Below are 12602 nucleotides of genomic sequence, written 5' to 3'. Positions count from 1 at the left end.
AATAGATAGATAGATAGATAGATAGATAGACAGATAGATAGATCATCATGACAAACATGTTGCACAGAGGTGACAGTAGAGAAAAAACAACCATCATCTAATTCCAGCCCCCTGCAGTGATGAGTTGATGAGATAATTTTAGGAAGATAACAAAAACCTTTCTTCTCGTTCGCCTCATTTACATTTCAGAATTACTTTTTATGATACACAATACAGTCAGACATGCTGCTTTAGTGGCAGAATGCTGTGAAACATAATTAACTTCATTTGAAGACTGACAGTTTTCCCAAACAGCTCCGGGCAGGATTACGGCTTTCCGATGGCAGATTTACAGGAAGCTGGTTTAATGGATTAGGTCTCAAGCAGTTCCACACAGTTTCCAGTTTTCTTGAGTTTTTGCATTACTGTTCTGGTTGGTTCTACTGAGAGGTTTCAACCTACCACTTACCTACTTTTTTTATAAGTATTTTTTTTAAGTTAATTATAATCACTACATATTAACTAATTACAAATTAGACTTTGTAGATTTCTAGAAAATTTCTAGAAAAAAGTATTTCATTAAAATATATTAAAAAAAAACATTTTAAATACTACTGTTTGATTAAATATTTTAAATACTTTTTCTAGAAATGTAAAGTCTTTTAAAATTAAAATTAAAATGTAAATAAATTCTAACATATATAATAATGATAATAATATATATATTAATATATATATATTTTTTAAAATAAATTATTAAAAAACATGCTTTTTATAAAATAATATGCTTATGCTACACCTTTGAAAGCATTTCTAAGGACTGTATCAGGTAGAAAGACCTGTATTTTTTCACTCTGTACAGTGCAGTCAGCAAGTCAGTGAAAAGAGGAATGAAATTCACCTGCAAGGATGAATTCATGACATACTGTAACTCATCTAAAACATTCCCAGAGGGAGATGCTACCTCTGAAACCAGCGTCCGACTAAAGTTAAAAAAGAATCCATGATTGTGTTGAGAATATTAGTGAATAAATCAGTAAGTCGTGATTTAACTCACATAAACAGTGCCGTAATCAGATGAAGGCAGAGTTACTGCAACACTGTTTCAATTAGAGACAAATCGATCTTCAGTCTGAGGTGTGAGCTGGATCTTATACAGCGAGAGGAGGAGGCACGACTGGAGAGACACAAGTCGAAAACAAAATACTACTTCTGGTTCTTCAGCTTACCATGCTGGAATATTACAATATTAACACTATCTGATGAGAAGTGCTGGTCTGATGAATACTGGAGAACACTCTAAAAGCACTGTGAATGATAAATTGCAATTGGAAGTACAATACATGAGACTACTTTGTTCATACTTTCTCAATAAAAAAAAAAATGTTTTCATCTGAAAACATGATTGGCAAAATTGCTGACGTTTCTGAACAGTTATTGATCACAGCAAATTGAACATTGATGACCAATACTGTATGTTCCTTCATATGATATTCTTAACCAACCATTACATTAGAATTCCTCCACTAAAGTATCACTAACAGAAATGAAACTAGGCAGCAGCATGTATTTGCATCTACTTGCACCTGTTCATGCAATCAAGATCCATCATTAATGATTATTATATAAATAGGAGGGCTTTTCAGTTAAAGAAAAGTAAGGTGGTTTGCTGGTTTTAGCTGGTTTCTACAGATCAGTGTGAACCATCTTAAACCAGTTAAGACCATAAAATCACCTTAAACTTTTTTTTTTTTTTGGTGGTCAAAAATATCAAGAATGTTTATAGAATATTCCTTTTGGAATTTCTTTTATAATTTAGAATTGGCTCTAGATGATCCTAATGGGAAGTTCGTAAACATTCCATAACACAATTCAAGAACTATTTCAATTAATGTTACATTTATTAATAAAAATCAAATCTTCCAAATAGGTTCTATAACTAGTTCTAACTGTAGAGACCCAAAACACAAAATATATGGTCACGGAATTTAGAGTATGATTTAGAGTAATTTACTGAAATACCTGATTTACAAAGGAATTATTTTACACCTAGAGCTCCCAGTGTGATTTCTTTAATAATAAGGCAGTCCAGTATAATTAAAAACTAAAAAATACTGTAGAAATTCCAGGTTCAATTTCAGCGTTTGATATTAAAAAAATACCAGTGTTCACATATTTTCCATTTAATCCATCCTGCATAAAGCTCTCATAAACGGTGTTTCAATCTTTGACCACATCTTATTTGATTCTTACAGGATTCGTAATTGATCCTATTAGGATCGGTTCCAAATTCCAATAGAAATCAAGTACAGTATGTTTTCCTTAAGGATTTGAGTTGACTGCCTGTCGCTGTCCGTGGTGCTGAACATCAGACAGCCAAATACATCAAAGAGCAAGTTCAACACCCGCAGCAAAGATAAGAATAAGAATTAATGATCAAATGTAAATGTACTTACATCATTAATGGAGAGGAGTATCATAAGACACGTCAAACTGCTCACAATCATCATTTAGAAGCTTTCTGACTCTTGAACTTCCCTCGCAGCCGTTCTGATCCCTGTGAAATTCTCAGCGGGATTCAGTGGAGTTCAGGGGAAGCTGATCTTCCTGATGCAAGGCTCTGCTCTGCTCTGCACTGTGAACACATGGTCACTCAGCTCCATCTGACACTGACAGACGCTCGCTCGCTCACATGAGGGAGGAACGCCTATGAATGTCGAAACAACCAATCCTATGACTTTCATTAATAGAGTCATTCCTAATGCATGTCGCCCATCATATCTGTCTACATACAGTGGATAAAAGATTAAACAAACTCACAAACATATACGAAATATCCTTCATACATGTTTAATACACCAGTATTTATTACCTGAAGGTGATCAGGAAACATAAGCTGTACAAAAAAGACCTTGGAACTTTACAATATGACTATAATCAACAAAGATCAGCGAGACCACTTTGCAATGTACTAAACATTTCTGTGCGATAGAAAAGAAATGAATATGATTTAATACTCATTATTTACAAATAAATCTAAACATTCATTTCACCAGCTGCTAGCAGGACGGCCGGGTGAAACGACTCTAATGTAGCAGCGTAAATGAATTAGGGGAAAATGAGGAGAGCTGACCAATAAAAAGCATCTTCTATATTACTACTATCTGAATGGAAGATTTCAGCAGGATTCATAGACTATCACATTTTAGGAATATTATAGTCACGCTTTGTTTTAAAAAAAATATATATAACAGGTTAAATTCAAATCAAATCAAATTTCATGAATACATACACACTGTATTTTATTTTTCATTGCATTTTGTAATTTTTTAGGGGAAGAAGGGTAATGTATAACCATTTGAAAATAAATTAAGGATATAAAAATGGAATACTATTTAATCTGCTGAATAATAAAACGTCAAAAATCATACTGTGTGATGGCTTTGTACGTTTGTTGCAAGTGCATGAGACAGCTTATATTTATGATGTCATAATACTATACAGTAATATATATATATATACATATATTATTTTACATTCATTACTGATGGGAAAAGACACAAACGTTTCGGCTCAAAGCCTTCCTCAGTGTGTAAAGCAATTCAATCCCTCCACCCACTTTTCAAATCACTAATTATATTGACGTCATCATTCATTAGCCAATGTTCAATTACCACAATCATTAAATCATTTCCACTTAAACCCTGGACAATTGACATATATATATATATATATATATCCAACAAAAGTGCTACAGGTGTACAATGACCCCAGAAAGTATTTGCACACTTCAGCCACACTTCATGTCTTTGCATTAGATAACACAATACCAAACGGAGTGAAATTCACTTTGTTTTAAAATGACATGATTTCAAAAATAAATTTATGACCTAATCTTTTTTGTATTTTTGATGAGTTTTCACAGTCCTCTTAGAAGCAGCATAAATGCAATGTAATAATTGGCCTATATATTATAATATATATTGGTTTATAAAGCACACACACACACACACACTCATAATAGTCACACATAGGTTCATAAGAATCATTTGTTCGTGAATCTGACTACATTGGACACTTTATATGTTTTTGACTTACTAGAAAGAACCAGTTCGTAAGAGTCAATGACTCTGGAATCGGACTACACTGGTTGCATAATAGGTTTTTGATTCAGTATAAAGCACTGGTTCACAAGAGTCATTCGTTCGAGAAATGGAAAACAAAGGACAAGTTGTATGTTTTTGATTCACTAAAAATAACTGGTTCATAAGGATCAGTCACTCGGGAATCTGACTATACTGGTCACATTTTATGTTTCTGATTCAGTATAAAGTATCAGTTCACAAGACTCATCCGTTCGGGAATAGGACTACACTGGACATGTCATACAAACTGGCTGCGTGTTTTCTTTTCAGCTTTTCTGAGCTGGCAGACATGCCAGAAAACTAACTAAATGCAAAAAAATAAAGTGAAAATTTCATCCAATGTCCCCTTTAAAGTGTATCTTCCGTGTCCAAATACTTTGTAGGGCTACTGTATTTTGCATGTCCACTGTCCTGTGAGAATTGGCAACAATACTTCAGTATTTTTTTTTTATCAATAATAAGGCAAAAACTATCGGTCTTCCCATGAGACCCACTGTTTTGACACGTACATCATTTGTGTAATTAGAAACCAGACATTGAAAATGGGGCATAAATCCCCAATCAAAAGTCATAATACTGTCACAACCACTTTTTCCCAACAACTGTATAGCGACCATTTAATATAAAAAATGTCTGAATGGAAAACTATAACAAAAAATACATATTTAAAGTCAGTCAAAAGACACATCATAGAAACTATACAATGCACAAATGAGTGAAAACAAAAGGACGTGAGGTCTTTAAAGAGTCCCACTCTGAGATTGATTTTTACACTTTCATTGATGTGCTCCAGATTCATATTCGGTTGCCTTGAAGAATCGTCGGTTTAGAAAAATTGTTCAATGGCAAATTCCAGATTCATATTCGGTTGCCTTGAAGAATCGTCGGTTTAGAAACATTGTTCAATGGCAAATGCTTTCCTTGCTGCACTAATATAGTGCAAAATAATACCTGGAATCAGAGTGGGACTTCCAGGAGAACATGATTTGTCTTGTTTTCACCTTCCATAGAAAGGCTGCATCTTCTGTGAGCAAATGTTGTCCATGATATCTGAAGTTCACAAGTTTCCTTACGTGTTTTCTACTGTGTGTTTTGGCATTGTCTGTTCAATAACTCCCTCCAAAAATATGAATCCTCTCAGCTGGGAAGCACAAGTCGGAAGAAAGTTGTTCTGATAAGGTCCTGACCCGTCGTATAGAAGACCACTAGCTTGACCGCAGTTGCATAACTGACAAATACTTGTAAGGAACTGAATATAAACAAAGGCATGATCTCACAGCGTTTGGAGATGTGTGTAAAGGCTCTTCCAGAACAAGAACATGAAGTAAAAACAGTACGAAGTATGAAGGTTTTCGTTTGCGGCTCTTGGATGTTTCTTCTTCTTCTAGGTTGGATTCAAGCATTTAGGGTCCAGTATTTGAGATGGTTAGGCATATCCCATTTGGAGGATTATTTGGGTGAATCTCAAGAACATTTCTGGGTCATACTTCACCCCAAATACAAACAGTAAAAAAATGAGAAATTATATTTTTTCATGCCTAAAGACTATTTGCATTGTGATATTTTTATGAGAATTAAGCACATCTACCCCAAACTCTTATTACTGTAAGAGTAATAACTCTTATATTTGACTATATTTCACTAATTAAGAATTAATAAATCATAATATTTGTTATACTGCATTTAGTTTATTCTTATTTAAATAAAAAAAGAGAATCACCATTGACAACACTGAGAATTACAAAAACACCAAGTAAATTGTTCAGATGCATGGCAGTTAAAAAAAAAAAGAATTTAGGAAGAAAGTGCTTAATTTTCATTAATAAATAAATAATGCCATTTTCAAAATATCACGATGTACAAAGGTGCTAAAATAGACTTTGTTTCTTTTATGCATTTTTTTTTCATTAGAATTTGGGGTATAATGTGACCCATGTTTTCATGAGATTCAACCATTTGCTGATGATACTTTCATGACGTTAGTTTTCCGAGAAAGGCTACATGTCCACATCTCCGTCATACGCCAGGGTCAGGGGTTTCAATCGATTATTGTTTTGTCTTCGCTGAGGTTTCTTTGGCTTTTTGCTGAGGACAAAAGAATGATGCGGCTGTCACTCTCAAAACCTTGCAGTGTGGACACAGACTGTGTGTATATGCTATCTTAAGTGAAAACACTTTTTATATTACGTAAACACAGTGTATATTATATATGCATATGCATATTATGGTATATGATACAAAAATGAAATCATGAAATGTGTAAAAAAAACAAGATGATGAAAAATCACGATGATCAGGAATGGTTCAGTCATGAATGATGAAATATAATCGGTGCCCTGATAGGAGCAAAGCAGTTGGACTTCATTAAAGACCACTTTGGCCTGATTTGTTTTCAGCATTATTGCAACATATGACCATAAAAAAAGTTGCTGCTACAAGACCAAGCTAGTTGCCCACATAGGCAACATTTTCAGGTATAATAGATGCAAAGTCTGTTCCAAAACGTAGGAAACATGATTATGCTGCCTATTGAAATACCTAATTCTAAAGCAAAATCACATGTATCCATCACAGAGTAGACAATTCAAAAAGCATTACGGCATATCAGTGAAAAAACCTGACAAAGTAAGAGGAATGTTGATTTTAAAAATTGATAAAAAGTTTTATGAAAAAAGTGGACTATTTTTGGACTATCACTGATATAACATATATTATATACTACTTACAATATACTATGTAGTACTATTTACAATTAATTTACTTTTTATACTATTATTTACCATTTTATTTTAATTTAGATTTTATTTTTATATTTTAATATTAGTTACAGTTTTTTTTTTGTAATTTTGTTGTGTCTGTGCATGTGTACGTGTTTTGAATATGCATATATACATATATGTATATATACATATTTTTGGCAGCTTTTTTTTTTTTATTATTTAGTCTTAGTCCTAGCTCTGTTTCATATTTTAGACATGCTGCAAAATGGTTAAACAACCCGATAATGTTCGTTTGATAGTTTCCTGACTTATTCAGTTATCACAAATTAACACACTCTTTACATTATGAAAGCTAAAATAGCAAAATTCCTAATATTAATTCCAATAATTAAAGCAATGTTTTTTCTATTAAAACAACAACAACAACAACAACAAAAGACAATTCAGCAACCACGGTCGCTAACAATATAGTTGAGATATATGTTTGGATTTTAAGACAAAAGCTCTAATGGGGGATTTAAACTTGACATCTGGCAACCTCAAGTATGAAAATTTGTGGAGGTCTATATTTCTTTTATATTTGTTCTATCTCTATTTTTTATATACAGTATATGGATATAGAGATTTTTTAGTTCTTAAACTACATTTTAGTCGTGTCCAAGATATTGCATTTGATATCGTCACAGTGTTTAATGGTGTTGTCTTATGGAAAAAACAAATATTTTTCCATAGAAATTAACACTAATTTTGTGTAATTACTTTAAAAAAATGGTTTTAGTTTTATTTACTGATAATAACCATGTTTAAAAGGCATTATGCAGGCAGTAGGAACCAAAGCAGCCAACTAGGTTTTGCAACAGAGCAATTTTTAAAAAATCTTTTTCTAAACCAGTAAACCATAAATAAACAGCCTACCCGGGCAGCTTGATGCGTTTAGCATCAGAACGTAAGGCACAGACTGAGGTGGAGGCACTAGGCAGAGGGGGCTGAGATGTCAGGACATCAGGAGCCCGTTTCTCCAGCCTTTAACTGGCTCTTGACTCTTGACTTGGCTGCTGGCACTCAGGGCAGGTGTATGTCAGCTCATGGGCGTCTTGGCCCATCCATACATCATACCGTTGGCAGAATCTGGCGTCCCGAGCGACCGCCGGATGGCACAGTAACTGCTGCTCATGACGGCGAGGGAGGCATGGATGAGGGTGGGGTGTGAGTTAAAGAAAAACAGAACCAAACGAATGCATGGAGTGAATGGGAAAATAAAACGAGTGATGAAGCGAACGGAAAGGGTTGTCTTTCTTACCATGCGAGGTAAATCATCGACACTATAAATATCAGGAGGACAAAGACACCTGCCGCCACACCATACACCCATGTCTTCAGCTTTCCATCTAAAGAGGCAAGAGATTTTTTAGCACAGGCCATTAAACTGAAGCAAAATGCAAAACTGTATAATGTTGAAATACTATAAAAGAGCCAATAAAAAAAATTAAATAAATAAAAATGGTAATTTCATCTTTTTATCTCACAATTCTGACTACTTTTTCCTTGCAAAGAGTTTATATTTCACAATCGCAAGTTCTAAACTAGCAATTGTGAGTTTATATTTCGCAATTCTGACTTTTTTATTTAGAATTCACAGTTTATATCTCACAATTGTGACTTTTTTTTCTTCGAACTGCAAGTTTATATCTTGCAATTGCAAGTTCTAAACTAGCAATTTTGAGTTTACATATCACAGTTCCTGTTTTTCCCTACCACGGAAATATCTCACAATGCTTACTTTTTCTCAGAAATTCGAGTTTATATCTCACAATTGCAAGTTAGAAAATTGTAATTGGGAGTTTACATCTTGCAATTCTAACATTTTGCTTTAGAATTCTCATTTTACATCTTGCATTTCAGAATTTTTTCTCTGAATTCTGAATTGACATCTTATAATTATTTTTTTCTCAGAATTAAATATCACACAATTCTGGCCTTTTTTTGTGGCGGAAAAATTATTACAACATGTAAAATCAGAATTCAGAGGGGAAAAAAAAGAAGCGAGAATTGCAAGATATATATATATATAAAAAAAAAAAAAAGTCAGATTTTTTAAAAAATGTTTTATTCCCATGTCAAAAACAAGCTTCCGTAAAAATGGATTCATTGTTGACTGATAAAGATTACTTAAAAAGTGTTTGCTGAGTAATATAATTTCCTAAGAGAACTTAAACCAGCACTATTAAAATATGTTTGAGAGATACTGGACTAAAGAAATGGAAATTAAACATTTACCTGGTCCAAAGGGTTGCAGGTACCAGGTGCGTCCGACACGGCCAGGCTGTACCGTGGTGGGCAGGGTGGGGTTGATGGCCCGGCTGGTCTTCACATCAGATTTCTTGTCCCCTGCAGTGGGGATTTCGAGCACAGGGATGGGTGTACACTGCTCCAGCATCCCCTCGGCCGTCAGCACCTCGGTATAGCCCTCCTCACACATACATACGCCCTCCTGCAGGGGGCAGCAAAGACACACAAATAAGATCATGCTTTCTGCTTGCTCTCAAGGCTTGTGACCCAATTCACACCCAATAGAGTCCTAAACCAGAGACATTTTTGCACTCCCAGTTCCATCGTCTCAAAGTCAATGGGTTTTTTTAAATGGTTTTTGATTAAATGCCTGAAATAAGTGTTTGTGGTTAACACGTTTAAGATGACATGAAATACATCAGTAATGCCCCACTTGTGATTTTACATGTTTTAAATAATGCGGTTGCTAATAAGTGGCCAAATGGGGACTACAGAGGTTGTTGGACTCATTAAACGCCATCAAGCCAAACAGGTAAACTCATCTACTCACTAGTCTGCTTTTACAACCTTGTTGGGTTTATAATCATGCTCTTGCAATATATTCTAACTCTCCAACTTTCCAAGAGTTGTCAGAAGCTTAGTGATGGTGATGTTAAAGTCATGTGACCGTGGTATAGTTCATTTATAGCTTTTTACTTCTGGTGATTGCATCTTGATGAACAAAATGTGTAAGAATCATAAGCTTTTGTTGGTCACAGAACTTATTTTCTGCAGTAATCCAAAAGCCAATGGAAAAAACATGTTGAGTTTTTGCCGAGGGAACCAGGATGACGCTAACTTCCGCATTGGCCTACAAAAATACATGATCCCTTCAGTACTCTTATTTACAAGAGAAATAAATGTTATCCCCCATCCCTAGTGGAAAGAAAACATCCACAAACTGCTCTTCTTCCTTTGTGCAAGGGATTGTGAGTAAAATTATTCTATAAAGCATGCACAATTCAAAAGCATTACATCATTTGAGCAGCCATGATTTTGTATGCAATAATTCTAAGTCTGAGTCTAGCAAGCATATAAAAAGTTAATTGAGTATGCTTCAAAAATATAGATCAACTGTATCCGAAAATAAAAACAAAAGCACAGCTTACGACCATGATTTTCTGTTGCATTCATTATGATAATTGCAGCTGGAGTAACTGTCTGCAGTTACAGACACCCAGGCTCAGAATTACCGTAATCCCACAGTCCTCTTGTGTCTTACCTCTGAGCAGAATGTCTGTGGTTTGTCACAAGGTGGATCACATGACTGGTCCGTCCCTGGCAGGAGCATTGGAGGGCATCCACCTGGAAGAAATAACAGGGCACAGATCATTTTCAAGCTTTTGACAACAACTCCATTCGGCAGAAAGTAATCAGTCAATTAGAAATGGGCATATGTGCTAGTAGTTTCACACGATGGGCATCTTTTGCACAATATACATATTACAGTATATACTGCATAGATGCTGGTATCAGAGTCTCCTACATGTTCTGTAGTGTGTCATGATAATATACTCCATCTAAAACCACTGTATTTAAAAGAGCACTTTGCTAATTCATTTATAATTGTTATGCAAGCAGCTTTCATGACCTCATTTATGCAGAAGCTACATAAAATCACACCGCAGGACCATTTAAAAGTGGCAAAAAAAAGTTACCAAATTCCTTTGTGCAAGGGATTGTGAGTAAAATTATTCTATAAAGCATGCACAATTCAAAAGCATTACATCATTTGAGCAGCCATGATTTTGTATGCAATAATTCTAAGTCTGAGTCTAGCAAGCATATAAAAAGTTAATTGAGTATGCTTCAAAAATATAGATCAACTGTATCCGAAAATAAAAACAAAAGCACAGCTTACGACCATGATTTTCTGTTGCATTCATTATGATAATTGCAGCTGGAGTAACTGTCTGCAGTTACAGACACCCAGGCTCAGAATTACCGTAATCCCACAGTCCTCTTGTGTCTTACCTCTGAGCAGAATGTCTGTGGTTTGTCACAAGGTGGATCACATGACTGGTCCGTCCCTGGCAGGAGCATTGGAGGGCATCCACCTGGAAGAAATAACAGGGCACAGATCATTTTCAAGCTTTTGACAACAACTCCATTCGGCAGAAAGTAATCAGTCAATTAGAAATGGGCATATGTGCTAGTAGTTTCACACGATGGGCATCTTTTGCACAATATACATATTACAGTATATACTGCATAGATGCTGGTATCAGAGTCTCCTACATGTTCTGTAGTGTGTCATGATAATATACTCCATCTAAAACCACTGTATTTAAAAGAGCACTTTGCTAATTCATTTATAATTGTTATGCAAGCAGCTTTCATGAGCTCATTTATGCAGAAGCTACATAAAATCACACCGCAGGACCATTAAACTGAAGGCAAAAAGGCATTTAAAAGTGGCAAAAAAAAGTTACCAAAAAAGGCTGATAGGACCTAAGATGTACTCATTGCTTTATTCTGTATGTACATACATATACCATGTATTGGTATCTGTAATTCCTCGTCAGCTGCTCATTCATGTGACTTAAAGAAACAGATGTGAAGCGGTGTAGTATAGCACCTGTGACGTTTATTCCATCTGAGCGCTGACACCAGATCAGCTGAGGACTGCCCATCCACTGGTACTCATAACACTCACCAACTAGATGGAAATCAAGAGAATAAATATACATTCTGCAGCCGTACACGTCACAGTTGTAGAGAGACCTGATAAAGGTGTTTTCATACAATCTTATTTAAAAGTACCAAAACTATTAAAATGGTCCAAAATGTGAACCAAGTGCATGGTTGACGATAGCCATTGACTTCCACAGTATGGAAAAAAATAATAATATGAAAGTCTATGGCTACATTCTTCAAAATAATCTTCTTTTGTGTTCAACAGAAGAAAGAAACTCATACAGGTTTGGAACAAGTAGAGGGTGAATAAATGATGACACAAATTTCATTTTTGGGTGAACCATGCCTTTAAAAGAGAATGCGTTTGTAACAAATCAGGCCGTAGACATCCAACTGCATTTCATGTACAATTCTTAAATACATGTACATAAATATATACATGCTATTGTGAAAAAGAAATATGCTTAATTGTATTCAATGTGCACTTGTAGTGTACTTTAAATCTGAACAGTACATTTTTAAAAACTGTACTTGCAGATAATATAATATTAATGCAATAAAAGGCACTTTTAAGTGCACTTGCAGAGAGTACACTTTCATGTTTCTCAACACATTTATGCACAGTAACAATGTCTTTAAAAGTTTCATTTTAAAGCTTTTTTTTTAAATCCTTTTGTTTTAATTGTTTTGTTGTGCTTTAAAGTAGTATACTTATTTTGATGTGTTGACTAACGTACTAAAGCACGTGTAAAGTACTTTATTATAATTTTAACTGTAGTTTGTTGTTTGATAT

General features: G+C 34.7%; 2 protein-coding genes across 2 annotated transcripts in view; both read right to left on the bottom strand.

The window, feature by feature from the left end:
* Positions 1 to 5527, bottom strand: part of LOC107671390 (neurexophilin-1-like) — a 6897-nt gene extending 1370 nt beyond the window's left edge. The window contains exon 1 of the mRNA XM_016464304.1: positions 5402 to 5527. Within this exon, the coding sequence (XP_016319790.1) occupies positions 5402 to 5527 (126 nt within the window). The remainder of the gene's footprint in view (positions 1 to 5401) is intronic.
* Positions 5528 to 6019: 492 nt separating this feature from the next.
* LOC107671443 (thrombospondin type-1 domain-containing protein 7A-like) overlaps positions 6020 to 12602 on the bottom strand; it is a 141403-nt gene continuing 134820 nt past the window's right edge. Inside the window, exons 24-28 of the mRNA XM_016464365.1 lie at positions 11751 to 11831; positions 11147 to 11229; positions 9122 to 9335; positions 8145 to 8232; positions 6020 to 6209 (exon numbers count right to left, since the gene is read on the bottom strand). Coding sequence (XP_016319851.1) covers positions 6122 to 6209; positions 8145 to 8232; positions 9122 to 9335; positions 11147 to 11229; positions 11751 to 11831 — 554 coding nt within the window. The 3' untranslated portion in view covers positions 6020 to 6121. The remainder of the gene's footprint in view (positions 6210 to 8144; positions 8233 to 9121; positions 9336 to 11146; positions 11230 to 11750; positions 11832 to 12602) is intronic.

This window comes from Sinocyclocheilus anshuiensis, unplaced genomic scaffold (assembly GCF_001515605.1).
Source record: "Sinocyclocheilus anshuiensis isolate Anshui unplaced genomic scaffold, SAMN03320099.WGS_v1.1 scaffold552, whole genome shotgun sequence".
NCBI classification, from domain to species: Eukaryota; Metazoa; Chordata; class Actinopteri; order Cypriniformes; family Cyprinidae; genus Sinocyclocheilus; species Sinocyclocheilus anshuiensis.
Note: the sequence above shows the minus strand (reverse complement) of the source record. Positions and strands in the feature narration are given on the sequence as shown.